The 17,756-nt window shown below is 41.0% G+C and overlaps 1 protein-coding gene across 1 annotated transcript in view; it reads left to right on the top strand.

Moving 5' to 3' along the window:
* DDX10 (DEAD-box helicase 10) overlaps nt 1–12,825 on the top strand; it is a 253,550-nt gene extending 240,725 nt beyond the window's left edge. Inside the window, exon 18 of the mRNA XM_056107531.1 lies at nt 12,317–12,825. Within this exon, the coding sequence (XP_055963506.1) occupies nt 12,317–12,485 (169 nt within the window). The 3' untranslated portion in view covers nt 12,486–12,825. The remainder of the gene's footprint in view (nt 1–12,316) is intronic.
* The last annotated feature ends 4,931 nt before the right edge of the window (nt 12,826–17,756 follow it).

Raw genomic sequence — 17,756 nt, 5'->3', positions numbered from 1 at the left:
GGGGTGAGGGTTGGCAGTATTATTTGTCTTAGAACTGCCGCAGGTGATCCATGAGCACATAGCAAGAGTAAAACCATGAGCACTTCCGGTGTGGCAAGAAAAATGAAGTGAGGAAAGGAAAGAGGAAAGGAGAGAAGGAGGGAGAGAGGGAGAGAAAGAAGGGTTACTACTCATTGAGGAGGGAAGGAAGTTGTGACTGACATAAGTCTCAGTTTTAGTCTAGTGCTTTCATTGCTCTGGTAGGAGTCTGTCATTTTGCACAAGTGCTCAGATCTCTAAGAGGATGGATAAATGGCTCAGGTGCCACACGCCTTAAGGAACTTAGCAGTGTTTTCTTGCCCTGATTCTGATGCTGGTCAACTTTATTTCTGAAAACTGCTGAGGCTGGTGCTGTTCCTTTTTCATTTTATATTCCTGTGGAATGCACACAGGCCTTACGAATGGATAACATTTTTATTATTTCATTTCACACTAATTTCCTTAAGCATCTTTTGAAAGAATTTTTGGTTGTACCTGTGAAAGTGTTTGCTTGTATTGTTGCCCTTTCTTTCTGTCATTCAAGTGACCCTTTATGAGTGAATCTGTTGGAGACTGAATTTTCTCAGGAAGTGGTTTGAAGGACTAAACTGCTAAGTTAATTTTGCCAGATAACTAGAACATTGTGGACATGTTTGGTGGGAGATGGTCTCGAATATTGAAAACTAATCCTTGAAAGTGGTTTGAGGAGAGAAGCTGATGTGCTTCTGCAGGGCACAAACTGTTCTTCTGTATATAGGCATATAGATAGCAAGAAAAGTACGTGATAAAAACCAGCCTTACTAGGTGTTTAAAATTTTTAATCTGGGAGAAGGGAAATAATTGTATGTTCTAAATCTTTGTAGAGAAGGAATAATTCCTAACCTGGACTCTGGCTGAGCTTAAGAGGAATTTAGACCATCTTGACATTTTATGCAAACTTGTATTGTGGGGCTGCACACAGACATACATGAGGCGCACCAAGTCAGTTCCATGTGTTTATCGGGAGAAATGATTCTGATTCTTCTCATCTTTTCAAAGGGAAAAGAGACTGAAGGCCCAAACGTTTTTTTCAGTTTCAAATGATGTGTACATTTTAGAAGGAAATTGATGCGTGAATTAGCAGTCTGATGCAGTCTTCTGCCCTTCATCTCCTCACTACCCTCAGCCTTCTCTGATTTTCTGAATCCTTGGCTTTTTCAGAATGACAGCTTTCCTTCTGCCCTTGCAGTTGTTTGTATTGAATGCTGAGCCAGTTCATATTTTCTTTGACTTAAATTGTTTTTACAATTTTTTTCCCCTTAGCACCTAGAAAAGACATCAAGGATATCAGACATTTTCACTTCAATTTCTACCTGCAGTATCCTTCACCATCAGAATAAAGCTCAGCAGATTTTCTCAAATGTGCTGCAGTAATTAATCTTCATTAGGACTGTTGCCCTGGCCTTGTAAATTGAAATTTATGATAAGGGGGAAAGTCTGTGGCATGACATATTTGCCAAAATGCAATTACTTCTAGATGGATTTAAAGATTTCTGAATTTTCTTTTAGTCCTAGGTTCACTTTTAACTTAAAATTTTGTGGGGGAAAAGGCTGTTTATTGCTATGAATACAAGAGGGAGAGTTTCCTATGGAAAAAGAATACAAACTAGACTGGGGCTCCGAACTCTCAGTTACTTTCCACAGACAACTTGGCATCTTGTTCCAGAATGACCCCCGGGGGGCCTTCTGTGAGTGAATCTTCCTCTTCTCCCCTCCAGCCTCAGTTTGCTTGCAGCGAGAGCAATCCGTTCTTCCACCTGATTTCTATTCTTGGCCTTTTAGAAAAGAAGAGCAAAAGACTGGCGCCTGGGAAGCTGCAGGGTCTCTAGTAAAAGGAGTGTCCTTTCTTGCAGCAGCCCCTGGGCCTGCCTTTTGTCTTGCTGCTGAGGAGGCTGGTACAATGATGCTGGCCTCTCTTTTGTGTGGCAGCATAGGCAGACTGCACACTCCTGATCTCCATGAATAAACACAGCCACTGCAGAAGGCGGAGCTCCTGCGTGCAGCTTTGCCAACAGCTCTCATCTGGCTACACTGTCTCTGGAAAAGTGTCAGGCTTTAGAGTTCCCAGTGATTTGGGTGGCCATTTTATAATTTTTTTTTTTTTGGAACCGCTTCTTCCAGCATCCATGAAAGTCGAACGCTCATTCTCTCTCGCTGTTTCTGCAGTGCCTCACATGCAACTGTGAAAGATTTTGACAGGTTTGACCAGCGGTTGCTTTCTGCTATGAGGCCTTGCCTACAGTCCTATAACAGACAGTGCTTGGGGCATTCTTGAGGCTTGGAACAGAGGTTCTGATGGCAGAATTCTTACAGCCCAGGGAATGCAAGTTAATGGACCGTTGGGCGGGGAGAGAAGAGGAGCATTCTGCTCTCTTTTGAGTGAATGGAGTGCATTCCCACTTCACTTCAAGAATGGCGTTTAACAATCACTCATCTTCCCTTTCATGGCAGGTATTAATGTATTTTGCTTGTATCACGCTCTTGGTCCCACCTCTTTCCACATCTGTGCAGCTGTTGGCTAAAGCTTCCTAAGACTGGGAGAATTAAAAATTCAAGTGAAGTATGCCTTACTAGTTTCTTCTGCGTGGGAAAATATTATGACAGTGAATCAATCTCTTCTCCTTTGACTTTTTCTTCTCAACACATAGAAATTTAACAGAGGTCTGGTTCTGGGTAAATGGTCTTAGAAGTATTTATATCACAAGTACAGTTGTTCTGACAGATGTACGATGTGAATTGCATGGAGTTTTGGGAACCAAGAGACTGAATGCCTGGCCCACATGTACCATTGCATGTAGTTTGAAGTGGTTGATCCATGGACTGTATTATCATCAGCTTCACACCATGAGAGAAGTAGTTTTGGGAAGTTATATCTCTCTTAGAACATAGGTAGGCTACTTGGCCCTGTGGGACAACTGGGTTTTGAAGTCAGGCAGACCTGAATTAAAATCTTACTCTCGTTTATAAGAGAGTTATAAATGTTCTATATTAAATTATATTATGTTCATGTTGGGGAATTTACTTAATCGCTCAGATCCTGAATCTTCTTTACTAGTCAAATGAAGGTAATCCTTTTCTTACAGAGCTATTGTGAAGCTCTAAGGTGGGTAAAAGGAAAATGAAATCTGATACTAGGAAATAGGGAAATGAACATATGGTAATCATTTTGAGTACTAAAAGCAAAACTATGGGAGTGATATTTAAATGAACTTAACATATTTATAGGAATAGATTGATAGGAATGATATCTACTTTATGTTTTTCTTACGGCAGGGTCTGTAAAGACAATAGATGCAAATGATGAACAGTACAGTGAAAATAATGTGGTGTAACATATTACATTCAACATGTGTATTGCCAAATTGGAGTATGGAAAATACCCTTTCTACTTATTCCCCTAATGGAATATCCTATTACTGGGTATAGAGCAGTGCTAAAGAGAGTCTAGAGTTCTGTCCTCATGAAGTGTGAGATAGTGGGGGAGATGGGGCATGAAGAAGTAAAAAGTGATAAATGTGGGAGTTATAGGAATTCAGAGATTGACTTTTGATGAGGTAATTAGAATGAACTTCTCTGAGATGAGACCTAAAGAATTAAAAAACAAAATAACACCTTCTGTTTAAGAAGAAAGAATAATTCATGCAGTAACATTGCATTACTGTGACAATGAATTGCTGGGACAGTTGATTGGAATTTCTATATGTACCCTAATAATTTCCCAGTCATGATTAGTTAAATCATGCCAGTACAGGTCCCTGGGTTTCTTTTTCATCTTCTCATTCTTCAGTCATGTTTCCTGTGATACTGTTTGGCGTTGTAGAAGGTGATGAGGATAAGAAATTAGGATAGCTGTTATTCTAGTCCACGAAGTGGCAGCTCATGAGAAAGGATTATGCTGACTAGAAGAGGTGTTGAGTTTTGAGCTACCTTTGAAGATGTGAGTAGAGATATCTTGGAGCTGATTGTTACATACTAATCTGGTTGGGAAAGAAATTTAGACTCAAGATGCATCCTCCCTCCCTCCCTCCCTCCCTCCCTCCCTCCCTCCCTCCCTCCCTCCCTCTCTCTTCTTCTCTCCCTCCCTCTTTCTTTTTCTTTTTCTTTTCCTTTCTTTCTTTCTTTCTTTCTTTCTTTCTTTCTTTCTTTCTTTTTCATTTTTTGTGGGGGACAAAAGATAATATAGTCAAGGTTATAGTAGCCAACCTTAAAATTTAAATGTTGCTCAGTACATCTCATGCAAAGCTATAGTTATGGTATCACAGTATCACGGTCCTCCCGTTGTTCATCGATTTGCTCGAGCAGGCCCAGTAACATCTCCATCATGATACTTGTTGTTACTGTGTTTGGCATATTGGGTACATCACGGGTAGCTTGCCAGGCTCTGCCATGCAGGCGAGATACTCTCGGTAGCTTGCCGGGCTCTCTGAGAGGGGCGGAGGAATCGAACTCGAGTCGACCATTATTATTATTATTATTATTATTATTATTATTAGTGTTGGGAGTCTTAACTGGCAAAGAATTCACTTTACCACTAAGCTACTTTACCAGCCCAGTAATGGTAAAATTGTAACTGACCACTAATAGAATATCAACTCAATGGAAGTGATATGTTTATAAAAATGAATTTCTGAGTTTAGCGATAACATGATTATTTCTATAAAATTGAAAAGCATGTGCAAAGCCAAGTTTTAGAATACTGGAAATATGAGCCTTTAAGCACAAGGGATTGGTCAGCAGAAAGAATCTACAGACTAGCCTTAGTGCTCTCAGATGCTCCTAGGCTTCACACTCTCCTCTGTGACTTTTTGGAAGTTGAACGAGAAGCCAAGTCAGTGGGAACTTTTCCTTCCATTGGTGATGGCTGTAGTTTTTGGAACTTCACACATCCCCCACAATACCAGCTTTTTACCATTCAGATGAGTAGGTGTTTAGGGAACGACTTCTTTATTCAAATCTTCTCCAGAAACGAAGAAAAAAAACAGTCTGAGACATTTAAAAAAAAAAAACTAACATGGAGCTCTAGAGAGATCACACAGCAGAAGAGGCTCATCTGTTACACCCAGCTGATCCAAGTTTGATTCCTGATATCACATAGTGCCTCCAGGAATAAGCCCTGAGCATGGAGTGTGGCCCTCAAACCCAAAACTAACATGGTAGGAACAAGGAAGATCTATACTGTAATATAATTCAGGAGTGCCCTGGAAGCGACATAGTGCATAAGTTGTGATAAAGTAAAGAAGAATCTTTCAGGAAGATGTGACATGAGAATAAAGATTTAAATAATTGTCAAACAGAAAAGGGACCCACAGGATATTGAGACAAAAAAAAAGTTGAAACCGTGAACACACTTAGGAAATAAAAAGTAGTACAAAAGAACCAGGGGCATATAAAATGAGATATAATGTAGAGTAGGCATTATGTTACATGGGATAAGCCTGTGCCTCATATTATAGTCCTAAAGATTACACTAAATTATAGTGACAGGTAGTCACCATCATTTTTATGAAGAATCATAAGAACCACGATATGCTCTACAGATAAATCATCCTTAGGCACATTGTGGGGTTGGCAGAAATAAAAGAAAACACAGGTATTTCAGTAAGGACCCCATTTACAGACGACCAGTTTTCAATTTTTGGAGGGATTGGGTTTAGTGGAGATGTTACCTGTTATTAAAGGTCTAATACATAAATTGAAAAGCAGTGGTATCTGAAACTCCCACAAAGTCCTCCACATAGTGCATGAGTGCATTGAGTCTAGACCAATGACCTCCAGCATTTTCGTCATCACAGAGAAACTTTTGCATTCAGCCATAACTAAGCACTATCATTTTCAACCTCTACAAGCTTCTAAAGTGTTGAGTATTTACAAAAATCAGTTAATATCTAGCCCAAAGCGTAGAAATCACAGAATTCAGTGTCTGGCACATAGTGGCAAGTGTTATGGAAGTAGAGATAACCTGTGACACATTTGAGTGTCTCCTGTTCTCCATCCTTCAGTGGATCTAGGGACCCAGGTTAAAATCTGGTGATGTATATCTCCTCTCTCCAATTCAGAACATGAAATTACGGCATGTAAGTGACATCTACCTTTCTACTTAGAATCAATTTTCCTTTCAAACGTAATTGTTTTCCCCTTTGAAACACGGTAATATAACTGTGCTGTTGAGATACCACCTGGAAGAGTATTTAAAAACTGGCCAAGGGCTGGAGCAGAGAAGTCAGCCCCAGAATTTATTTTGCTTGAGGCAGGCTTGAAGAGGTGCAGCCTTTGGTCCCTGCTGGAGGGAAATGGATAGAGACTCTGGGGATTGGTGTAGTGTTGGAATGATGTATGCATGAAACCAGCCTTGAAAGAATTCTATATCACAGAACACCAATAAAGATTATAGAATTTAAATTAAATAAAAATTTTCTAAATCTTTTATGTGTAAACATACATGCAACCTTTAAAAATCAAGACTGTATTCTTATTTCATCTGGTTTTATGACTTCTTCATGTCAGTAATTTACTAAAATAGTTTTAATAACTGCATATATAGCTCTATAACCCATCTAATTAGTCCCCTTATGGTTAGACATTTGGGTTTTCAACTTTCTGAAACTTAATACTTTTGAAGTTAACTTTATTTTATTAACATGAGTCCTGACTTCATTTGTACTAAATATTATTTCTTGAATATCCTTGCAATGAAATTATTATTTACATCCCAAGTTTCATTGGGATAAGCTCCCAGAAGAGAAATTGTTGGGCATGCATACTTGAAAGATTTTTTTTTTAAAGGCGCTGCCAAATCGTGCTCCAGAAAGGTTGAAGTAATTTGCATTCCCACTCAGTGTACACTCTCATTGGGAGTTGAGATGCAGACAAGTGAAAAAGAAGAAAAATCTCACTAGTGTTAAGAATGCTAGATGCAAAAAGAATAATAAAATAAAGGCTATAGGGACTCAGAGTAAAGGGATCACTTCTGAAATAGAGTTTGGGCACCTTGCATTGGAAGATGAAGTCGTCTTGATTGGTGTTGAAGCAAGCGAGGTGCCATATTTACGAAAGGCCAGTGTCTCTGATCACCTGAGCCAAGACCACGCGTGAGGAGTGCCAGGAGGAGCCCTGTGAAGGCTGATGTGTGTGCATGTGTGCGTGTGCCTGCGTGCCAGTGGACAGACACATTCCAGGTCTTTCTCATTTTGTTTCTCGTCAGTGTAACCAGACTACACTTATTCTGGTTACCTAAGTACATGTTGAAAATACAAAGTTAAACCAGTAGAAAAAAACAGGTTAGGTTCTCAACGGACTTTGAAGTTTGAGTTGAGCGCCAAGAAAACTACATTTCAATTAAGAACTTAATTACTAAAATTTTAAAGTGTTGCTCATCTTCCAGTTTTATAATCTTTTTCTCTTAAATATTGCCTGTAAACAAGTTGACTCAAATCTTTGGGCATTCTGACAAGCATTTGGGTACCCATTTTCACAAAATTCAGGGTCATTGCCGATTTTCCTGTTGTTTCGATGAAATATTTTAACACTTTCCATTTTTGCTTTGTTGTAGGGTTCTTTAATCCAGCAGACATTTCTAATCACATCTTTTCATTATTTAAGTGACTGCAGAATATGAATTCTTCTGCTCTTACTGTTTTCTGGCTTTATAGTCCTCTGAGCTATGCCTTTGAATCTGAATCCATGTTTTTTCGACCAATATGCTGTATGCTGCTCATATCGAGCAGAAATATTGGTCCTTTTCACAAATACTTTGTACATTTGAGAAGCATGGCACTTAAAATCTCATAGAGGTAACTCATCTGAAGCTGAAGTACAGAACCCTAATAGCTCCTCTGTTTTGCCCATCACTGCCTGGCTTTCAGGCCGTGCTTGTGAGCTTCCCACCATCCCTACCGAGTAGGGCTCCCTCGTTTCCGGAAGAGAAACCCAGGAGTTGCCACTGCTTCTTACTGCACTGCACTTTCAGCAGACTTTTACCTTCAGAAAGTTCCACTGTCTATTTAGTAAACTTTCCTATGATGCATGAACACCTACTAGAGCTCTTTGTTTTTAGTTGACTGTTGATTTGCAATATTATGTAATATAACCTTTAATTTGAAGATTCGTGAATCCACCCCATCACTTGCAGAAAGTAATTTGATAACCAAGGAACTAGGACTCTATTATTATATGTGATGATAAAGCAGTCCCACTTAAATTGGATTCAATAGAGCTCTCAGCAACTAACTAAATAGGGCTAAAGCTTCATAGGGCTAAAACTAAAACTTCTCTTTCACCCTTACATTAGTGTTAAGAGATGAACATACCACCATATTAATGCTGTTAGCATGCTCTGAATTTACCAATATATTGGATATTTTTATGTCTTTCACTTCAACTTCAACTTCTTTCAGCATTCTTTGTAAATTAGGTCTAGTGGCTTCCTTCATATCCCCCCACCGATTAGTGTCTGTCTCTCCTTTTCTGAAAGATGACTGCCATGCAGAGTGTTCGGCTGACAGAGTTTTCTTTCAATATTTTGATACTATCATCCCAATTCTTACTGGCCTATAAAATTTCTGTTGACATGTCCACTGATAGCTTATGGGAATCCCCTGGCACAGGGTAAGATTTTTTTCCCTCTCATTCTTTTAAGATTCTGGCTTTGACTTTTGACAGTTTTGCAGTACTGTGTCTTTGAGATCTCAGGTTGAGTTTGGGGGCCTATGAGCTTCATGAATTTAGATGTTCCAGTCTTTCCCCCAAATTGAGAAGTTCTTTGATCTAATTTCTTGAATAAAACTTTCTGCCCACTCTCTCTCTTCTCTTCCTAGTTTCCAGTAATTTGCCAATTATTTCTTTTTAAATTATGCCACAAATCAAGTAGGCCTTCTGCACTTTTTACTTTTCCTTTAACTGTTTTAAGAATTTCAGATTGTTTCAGAATTCTTGTCTAACTCACAGATCTTTGTTCTGTTTTTTCCATTTTCCTGTTTATTCTATCAGTTTTTTTTATAATTCATAACATTCTTTAGCTGCAGAAAATAAATTCTCTTGTTACATTTTTCATTTTGTTCATTATCGTTTTTCTGATTCTTCAGAATTTTCTTTCTATGGATTATGCACACATTGAGTTTTTCTAACTTACCTGTTCTGATTTTTGCATTGGTATGCTACAGATGATCATATCTTGAGATTGACTACTAGAAAAGTATTGTGGTTGCTTGGTGGGGTCGTATTTCTTGGATTTTTTTTTATATTTGTACAAGATTTGTGTTGCTTTCTTCACACTTGGAATAGCTGTCACCTTCTTCAGCTTTTTATCTGGAGAGAAACTTTGTCAGTCCTGCTAGGATTATGTGGCTTTCTCACACCTATGGACACATCCATTCCCTGCTTCTTCCTCTTCTCACAGAAACTTGTATGCCTTCTCCTGATTCTACAGTACACCAGGCTGAATGTTGACGCCTCCCTTTTGTTTTCCCTGCAGTGACACTGAAATGAAAGTTTTTGCTTTCTCCTGGGCTCATTGATTTCATGTTGTGCTCACTAGCTGTTTGCTACAATCTCCTCTGATTATCACTATTGGGAGCAGACAGGGATCTAGGTAGGCCAGGTTGGAGGGTGTAGTGGGTGACGTACTAGGATCTCTGCAGGCTTCACAGCTAGTGTGGAGGTCTGTGTTTCCGTTATCCAGTGCAGGGTTGGGTCTCATGCTGGTGGATAGTGCTGGACCCCGCAGGTTCACAGAGTCACTTTGGTCTGTGTGAGGAGACCAGGTAATGGGGGGACATGAATGCTGAATGTCATGATGACACTCTCTAATACCACAGCATTTGGGGAAGGCCTTTTCTAAAGAGACTAGATTAGAACCATATTTAACTTTCTGCTAATTATTTTCTTAATTAATTATTATGTTAATCTTTCTTTGGGGTAAATTACCTATGAATCATCTATAGCATTTTGAAATAATTTTGTTATCAAGTTCCTGCCTCTCTGCTATGAAAAACAGTATGAAATATTTTTCTAGAATTTAAACTTGTCCATAAAACAACAAAGCTGCTAATTGTGAAAATAGTTAGGCTACATAAAATTTTCATCTTATTATTATTATCTAAGCCAATCATTTCCTGTAGGGAATATAACCTGCCAGAGCACATTAAGAAAAGATGCTCAGTAAAGCCCACTAATTAGGTTGGTTCCGATGAGCCACTCTGAAAAGCACTTAAAGTACGTACAAAGCTAAAATCAGTCTTACCCAGAACCAAATAAATCATCACTGCAGCCCAGTGTAACTGATGCAGGATGGCCATACTCTCAAACAGGTTAAGACTGAATCCTTTTTTTTTCTCTTTTTCCTTTTTGGGTCACACCCAGCGATGCTCAGGGGTTATTCCTGGCTCTGCATTCAGGAATTACTCCTGGCGGTGCTCAGGGGACCGTATGGGATGCTGGGAATCGAACCCGGGTTGGCCACATGCAAGGCAAATGCCCTCCCCGCTGTGCCATTGCTCCAGCCCCTGAGTCCTTTTTTAAAAGGTCCCTCTCCACTACTTTAAATCTTTGCTGACTGAATTCCCATCTTTCGTGTCCAATTCTTGAGGCACCTTTAAAAAATGTTTTTATTTCTCGCTTCAATAACTTCAAATGTCGTAGAGTTTGGCTCTACTCCCATGAAGAGAGAGAATGACTGTTGAGTCTCTGGACATTGGATCTTTCTGGGGTGAGAGTAGGGAACATTCTTAAGTCTCTCTTCACTCTGACTGGAAATAGATGTGCTGATGAGGGGACATCCAGGCCATCTTCTTACAGTAGGTGGTTGGAATTGGAGAACTTCGTTCTCTTTTGGAATATACCATGTACTTGTTGCTGTTCGTTACCTAATATCAGTATAATTTATTTCAGAAGGAATAGTTTAAAGCAGAAAGGGGCTGGAGCGATAGCACAGCGGTAGGGCGTTTGCCTTGCATGCAGCCAACATGGCCGACCCGAGTTCGATTCCTCCGCCCCTCTCGGAGAGCCCGGCAAGCTACCGAGAGTATTCGATATGCCAGACACAGTAACAACAAAGTCTCCAATGGAGACGTTACCTGGGCCCGCTTGAGCAAATCGATGATCAACGGGAGGGCCTTTATAATTTTACTTAATTCTTAACAGAAAGTTCCTCTAAATAAGTTATTTAATACATATCTTTACATATGAGATAACTAAAGGTAAAAAAGGTAAAGGCCCTCCCGTTGATCGTCGATTTGCTCGAGCGGGCAAATGAGATAACTGAGACTTAGAAAATCTTAATTATTTGGCTAAAGTCTGATTTTGTCAGTGCCAATCTAGTGCTTTTTTCTATGGCCAATTCTTTGTATTGCTTTCATCTAGATGTTGATAAATGAATCAACTTACATGTCAGAAGCCTGATTTAGGTCTGAATCATTCAGCTCTGGATTCAAATCCCATTTGTGTAATCTGTGTCCAGTCATTGAACTTCTCTTAACCACATTATAGAATGAGGCTAATGCTGAACACACTGAGGATTTTCATGAGGCTTAATGACAAAACGTGTGGAACGCATCGAGGTTAATGTCGGAGCCCTTGGGAAATATTTTCTACTGCCATTGCTGTGCTGTCTTTTAAATTTTTATCCTGTACCCAATAACTCTGTAGTTTTTAACGTGGTGATATTTTATCTCTAAATGCTTTCTTCACTATGTTTTGCTTTCACATTTTAATATATCAAGTGATTTTTCTCTACCTTCAGAAACAAGCCTGATTTTTTAAATGGTCTTTGTGTTAATTATGTGCAGAACTGCAGTAATTTGTATTTTCTTAAAACTGTGTCTTAGGTACAGATTTTGAAAAACGGAAATTTATTTGATGTCAAGTAATTTGCAATTTAACATTTAACACAGATTCTGTTTCACTCATGATCTATCGCATTCAGTACCTAATGTCTGTTAGTCTACAACTGATAACTGCTGTATGTAGAGACTGTTTGATATGGCTAAGCAAGCACACCATGGAACTCTGCATGCTCTTTCATTGTGGATCTTCCTAGGATTGCTGAAAGGACTGCATGAAAGCATGCATACACATGACAGGACAGTGATCTTCCCCACATGTCCAGGGGAGCAGATTTAGTTATGACACAGACATCGTGATACTGTGATTTCTCACTCATGAATATTATATAACTGGTATCTTATTGAAAATTTTGTTCTTTGTCAAGTGTTTGATTTCACAATTCCCTGTCAATAAAGTAAATCATTGGATTTCTTCCCACCAGTGATACCCAGAAGAAGCAGGGCACGAGGAAACGGAACAACAGTGAATTGGAAGACGAGGGACCCACAAGTCGAAATAGAAAGAAGACCAAGTGGGAGCCCTTGGACACAGGCCTAACTTTAGCAGAGGATGAAGAACTGGTATTACATCTGCTCAAAAGTCAAAGATAACTATTTCCTTCTCTTTGCTTCTCCTGGAAACTACTAGTTATGGTCATATGCATCAGAAAGAGGGAAAAAAGTTGGCTTAGGCAGCCCTTGGATCCTGTGGATCTTGTGCCCAAGGGCTTATCTAGTGACAGGTTCACTAGATTGTACCCACATACTGACATATCTAGTCATGGGAAATGCTGCCTTCTTGTGCTTGCAGGCATTGGAGACATGTCCAGCTTACCACACAGAAGCTCTATGTACTGTTTCATCACTTAGCTCACAGTTTCAGTGTATTGAACAGTCCTAAACTGTCATAGACCAACCCCAAAGAAAGAGTATTTTTTTGAGATGATAACTAATAAACATTTCTTGTAAAATTTTGTTTCTAATGTGTCCATTTATTTCAAACTGCTGTCAGGGGAAGGTTCTTTTCATTTGTTTTGTTTTTGTTGTTAGTTCTTGGGCCATACGTGGCAGTGCTCAGGGATCACTCCTTGTCAGGAGACTGTGTGATGTGCTGGGTTTTGAACTCAGGTTAGCCACATGTAAGGCAAATGCCCTTCTCGCTATAGTGTTGCTCTAGCCCCAATGTCAAGTGAAGGTTCTTAAAATCAAAGTGGCCAGTTCTTGAACAATGAGTTGTTCTCTTAAACTAATTTCCTTGAAGAACCACACAGACGGATCATATAGGATGCCGGGAATTGAATCTGGATCAGCTGCATGCAAAGCAAGCCCCTTGTACTATCCCTTTGGCCCCCATGGATTGTTGTATTTTTATTTTTCTTCCCCTTTCTTTTTTTGTATCCTCACCTGGATATAAATGAAATTAACTTTCAATAAATGACTATAAATTACTCATGAATCCATGAAAAGGGATTGATTGTGTCCTTCCACCTTTCTGGGTCTATATTTGTCTCTGAAAGGTTTCTCTTTTCACAGTTTCCTCATGAGCTATAGCAAGGTCATGCAATTACCAGCTGAGAAACTTGATGCCTTCTCTGCCTCGCCCTTAACAGTTCTCTTTATCCCTCCATGGTAAGGACTTTGCTCCATTATTTCTTCTGTGTCTTCACAGCCTATTCCTGCAGTCAATGGCCTTTGGTGTAGTAACTAGTTTGACTTGTGGTTATTGTCTAAAGATGAGTGTATTCCGACCAGTATATGTTACTGAAGATATTGAAAGCTAATTAGCATCCCAGTGTAATACAGACTTAAAACAAGGTAATAGATATGCATTGTTTACTATTTGGACCACACCCAGCAGTGCTCAAACCTTACTCCTGGCTTTATGCTTAAGGGATCACTCCTGGTGGGGCTTGGAGGAGACCATCTCGGGTGCCAGAGATCAAACCTGGGTTGTCTTGTGCAAAGCAAGTGTCGTACATACTGTACCATCACTGTTGTATTTCTCCCATGGTGTGTAGATGGTGTTCAGTGCTTTCATCTCTGGCTAGCTAAGGCAGCAACATCCTTGATAAACACTGGCCCACAGGTAGGGATAATAGTCAGGTAGGGACCACTGCACCCCTTTTTTCTTTTACAGAGTGGCCTGCCCTGTGTTGCTCAGGAGCCATTCTGGGTGATATATGGCCCAGCAATGCAGTCCTGGCAGCTCAGTACTAGGGCTGATGAGCTGGTGCTCGGAGCCTCCAGGGCCGCATCTGGCAGTGCTGAACATTGGCCAGAGCATGTAGCACTGAGGATTGAACTCAAGGCCTCTCTCATGCAAAACATGAGCTTCTCCCTTATGAGCGATATTCCTGGGCCCGAGACCCCTTTCTTGGGAGTGATTTGTGAGCCGTGAGAGGCAGGGAACTAATAGAAAAGGTATATGTGGTTCTGGGAACTTGGGAGCCATTTTCTCCCAGGGAGGTCACTTTTCAGCAGGGATCATCACTGGGAACCCTGCACAGTACTCAGGGTGGCGGAAATACATCACCACTGAGCTTGAGCACTCACTGAGTAAAAACACTCACAAATCCAGTAATTCCCATATGCCAGGCCCTGTACTTGGAAGAAAAACAAGCAGTCCCTCCACTGGTACCATGTAGTAAGGGAAAGAAAAACCAACTGATAATTTTTATATGTGAAGAAAAGAGCAGGAAGAAGGAGGGAGATGAGGCCTGTGTGAGAAAGCTTTTGGTGCAGAACAGGGCCGAGGCAGGCGGTGGTCGGCCTATACCCAACAGCCACTTCCTGCTTAGATTTGTTTGGGGCTATTACAGATGGACATGCTTAGTGAATTAATTCTGTTATATAATATTTGAAATGCCCTGACTATGGAAAGCCCTGTCCTTGCCTATCTGCCCCCCAGAAGGTACATTCCTAGGAAGGGAGGTGTAGGAAGCTGGTGTAGGAAAAAGGGAAAAAGTTGCAATCGACAGGAGAATCCATTTCCTGTTTTCTCAGACCATCTTAACTCCATGTGATTGTGGTGCGATCTCCTCTCCAGCCCTCGCTGAGACACTTCTGGGGAGAATGTTTATGCCCTCTGGCCCGTAGTGCCTGCTGGAGCAGGAACAGGCAGGCGACCCACTGGCTAGCTGTTAGCCAATGAGGGAAACTGGTACAAAATTCTGCCCCCAAAGATGATGAATTGTGCAAATAATGTTCTGATTGTCTAACTGGAATTTAGAGAGCAACATAATAAGCTTCTAAGACAGACCAGGAAGTCTTTGATGAGCAGAAAGTGTGCCCGGATGGGGAGGCAGGCAAAAGTGTAAGTGACTAAGAGCTCTGATGAGATTTAGAGCAAGTGATTAGGAAAATAGGTGATTTGGAACCAGAAACAAAGGCTGGAGTGAATCTAGGCCAACACAGCCAAGCCTGTAGGCTCCTTTGAGAGCTCTAGGGCCACACTCCCATCAGTCCTGTCCCCCTAGGAGTCACCTTTCCATAGGTCCATTTAGATTGCTAGTTCAGGCTCTTTCAGGTACTGAGGTATAAAACCCCTGAGCTAATCTGGGGAGGGGAGGTTGGACTGGGAAGAGCACCATTCAAACTCAGGCACTTTGAGGGTTCCACCTAGCGGTGGGGGCAGGGGCTGGGCATGGTTCTATATTCCTTTTGGCAGGGGCACGCTTGGCAATACTTAGGGATTGGCAATACTTAGGGATTACTTAAGGCTCTGTGCACAGGAATCACTCCCTGCATGCTTTGGGGATCATAAGGGATGCCGGGGATCAAACCCAGGTTGACCCTGTGCAAGGCCAGCGCTTTTCCCACTATAGTGTCTCTTCAACCCCAGCTCCGCCTTTCTTACCCCTGCCCAGCTGATGCATGTTGCTGGCCCGTGGCCACTTTTGAGGAGCAAGATTCTCATGGAATTCAGTTATTAAAGTCGTTCTTCACAGAGAGGCATTCTGTCAGAGTCCCAGCAGACCAGAGATGACACCCACAAATGAGGAAGATTCTAAGGAGGGTTAATAAAGGGATCATTTGCTTAGGCCAGGCAAGGAAGCCTGGAGGATGGTTGATGAGACAAGTAGTGACAATTTTACCACTTACTCTGGGGAGAGAAGGGAAGAGGAGGGAAGCTGACCTTCAACTTGACATGTGCAGCCAGTCTAAAGACAAGTGCTCCACCCCCACCCAGAGCTCAAAGGCTACTTACCCCATGGACTGTTCCTCAGGACACAGCATGGTGGAAGGGGGCAGGAGCTACCTGGCAAGGATGTCCCTGTGTGTGTGGAAGACTCGCACCGGTACCCTTCCCCACCATCAGCAAGCAAACCTGCCGTGTGTCATCTCCCCTCTAACAGGGCCCAGGCTGGACTCTGTCCAGCCTTTATCAGCTCCAGATTCGTTTTCTCCTTTGCTTTCACAGAATGATTTAAGACGCTTGTCTCTATCTCTGGCCTGGACTTTCTTCCTTCTCTTGCCTTTTTTTTCTTAAGTACTTTATTAAAGCATAATTTATATTGTACAAATAACAGGCAATGTGGAAGTACCAATGGCATCTAGCCATCCATGAAACCGTTACAGTGAATGGTAAACATGCCCATCACCCGTTTTCTTATTTTTGCTTTTTTTTGTTTTGCTTCCTGCCTGCTCTTTCTAGCCAATCAATGATTTGTTTTTTGTGCCTGTAAGTTATATTTTCTAGTATTTCACATAAATAAGATCGTACTGTAGTACTGTAGTACTGTCCTCCCATTGTTCATCAGTTTGCTCGAGCAGGCACCAGTAACATCTCACAACAAATTGTGAGACTTGTTGTTACTGTGTTTGGCATATCGAATACGTCACGGGGAGCTTGCCAGGCTTTGCCGTGCAGGCGAGTTATTCTCGGTAGCTTGCCAGGTTTTCCGAGAGGGGCAGAGGAATCAAACCCAGGCCGGCCACATGTAAGGCAAACGCCCTACCCACTGTGCTATCGCTCCCGCCCTAAATAAATAAGATCATACAAAATTTATTAATTGGGGGCACCCATTGGTGCTTGGAGGTTACTCGCCAGTGTTGCTTGGAAGACCATGGGATGCTGGGAATCAAACCCAGGACTCATGATGCAAAGCATACACTGCAGTCTTTGAGTCCTCTCTCTGGCCCTGTCTGGTTCCTTTCACACACCATCATTATCTCAAGATACGTTCATGCTGTGCCATGAACCAACTGTTCATTTCTTTTTATTGCTGAACAGCAATGAATCTAACATGTGACTCTACCTTACTACTTAACTTTTAAACCAGTGGGAAAAAATTTTAGTTTTGGATAATCTCAAACAAGCCTGCTATGAACCTTTGTATAAAAGTCTTTGTATGTTTTCATTTCATATGGAAGTGGAAATGGCTGCTTGTGTGGTAGTTGTATGCTCAACTATTTAAGAAACTCCTAAATTATCTCTCAAAGTGGTGGGACTATTTTATTTGTTCTAGTAGTATTAGAGTTTTCGACCTCCACTTCATGCCCATATCAGATCTTCGTCTTTTTAATTGTGTGTGTGTGTGTGTGTGTGTGTGTGTGTGTGTGTAGTGGTATTTCCTTGTGATTTTAATTTCATTTCCCCTGATGGTTAAAGATATGAGTATCTTTTTATGTGCTTACTTACTATCTATAGATTTTTGTTTGGTCAGGTATAAATATGTTTTGCCTATTAAAAATTGTTGTTGTTATTGTTTAGATTTGGAGCGATACCTGCTTGTTCTTAGGAGCTGCTCCTGGCTTGATGCTCAGGACTTGCTCCTGGTGAGCTTACAGGAACATGTGGTGCCAGGAATAAACCCAAGCCACTCACATATAAAGCTACACTAGGCTCATTGGTCTCTCTTTCTGGCCTATGTTTTTTTGGTT

The sequence above is a fragment of the Sorex fumeus genome, unplaced genomic scaffold (assembly GCF_029834395.1).
Source record: "Sorex fumeus unplaced genomic scaffold, SorFum_2.1 ptg000169l, whole genome shotgun sequence".
NCBI classification, from domain to species: domain Eukaryota; kingdom Metazoa; phylum Chordata; class Mammalia; order Eulipotyphla; family Soricidae; genus Sorex; species Sorex fumeus.
This window is presented reverse-complemented; position numbering and strand designations above follow the sequence as displayed.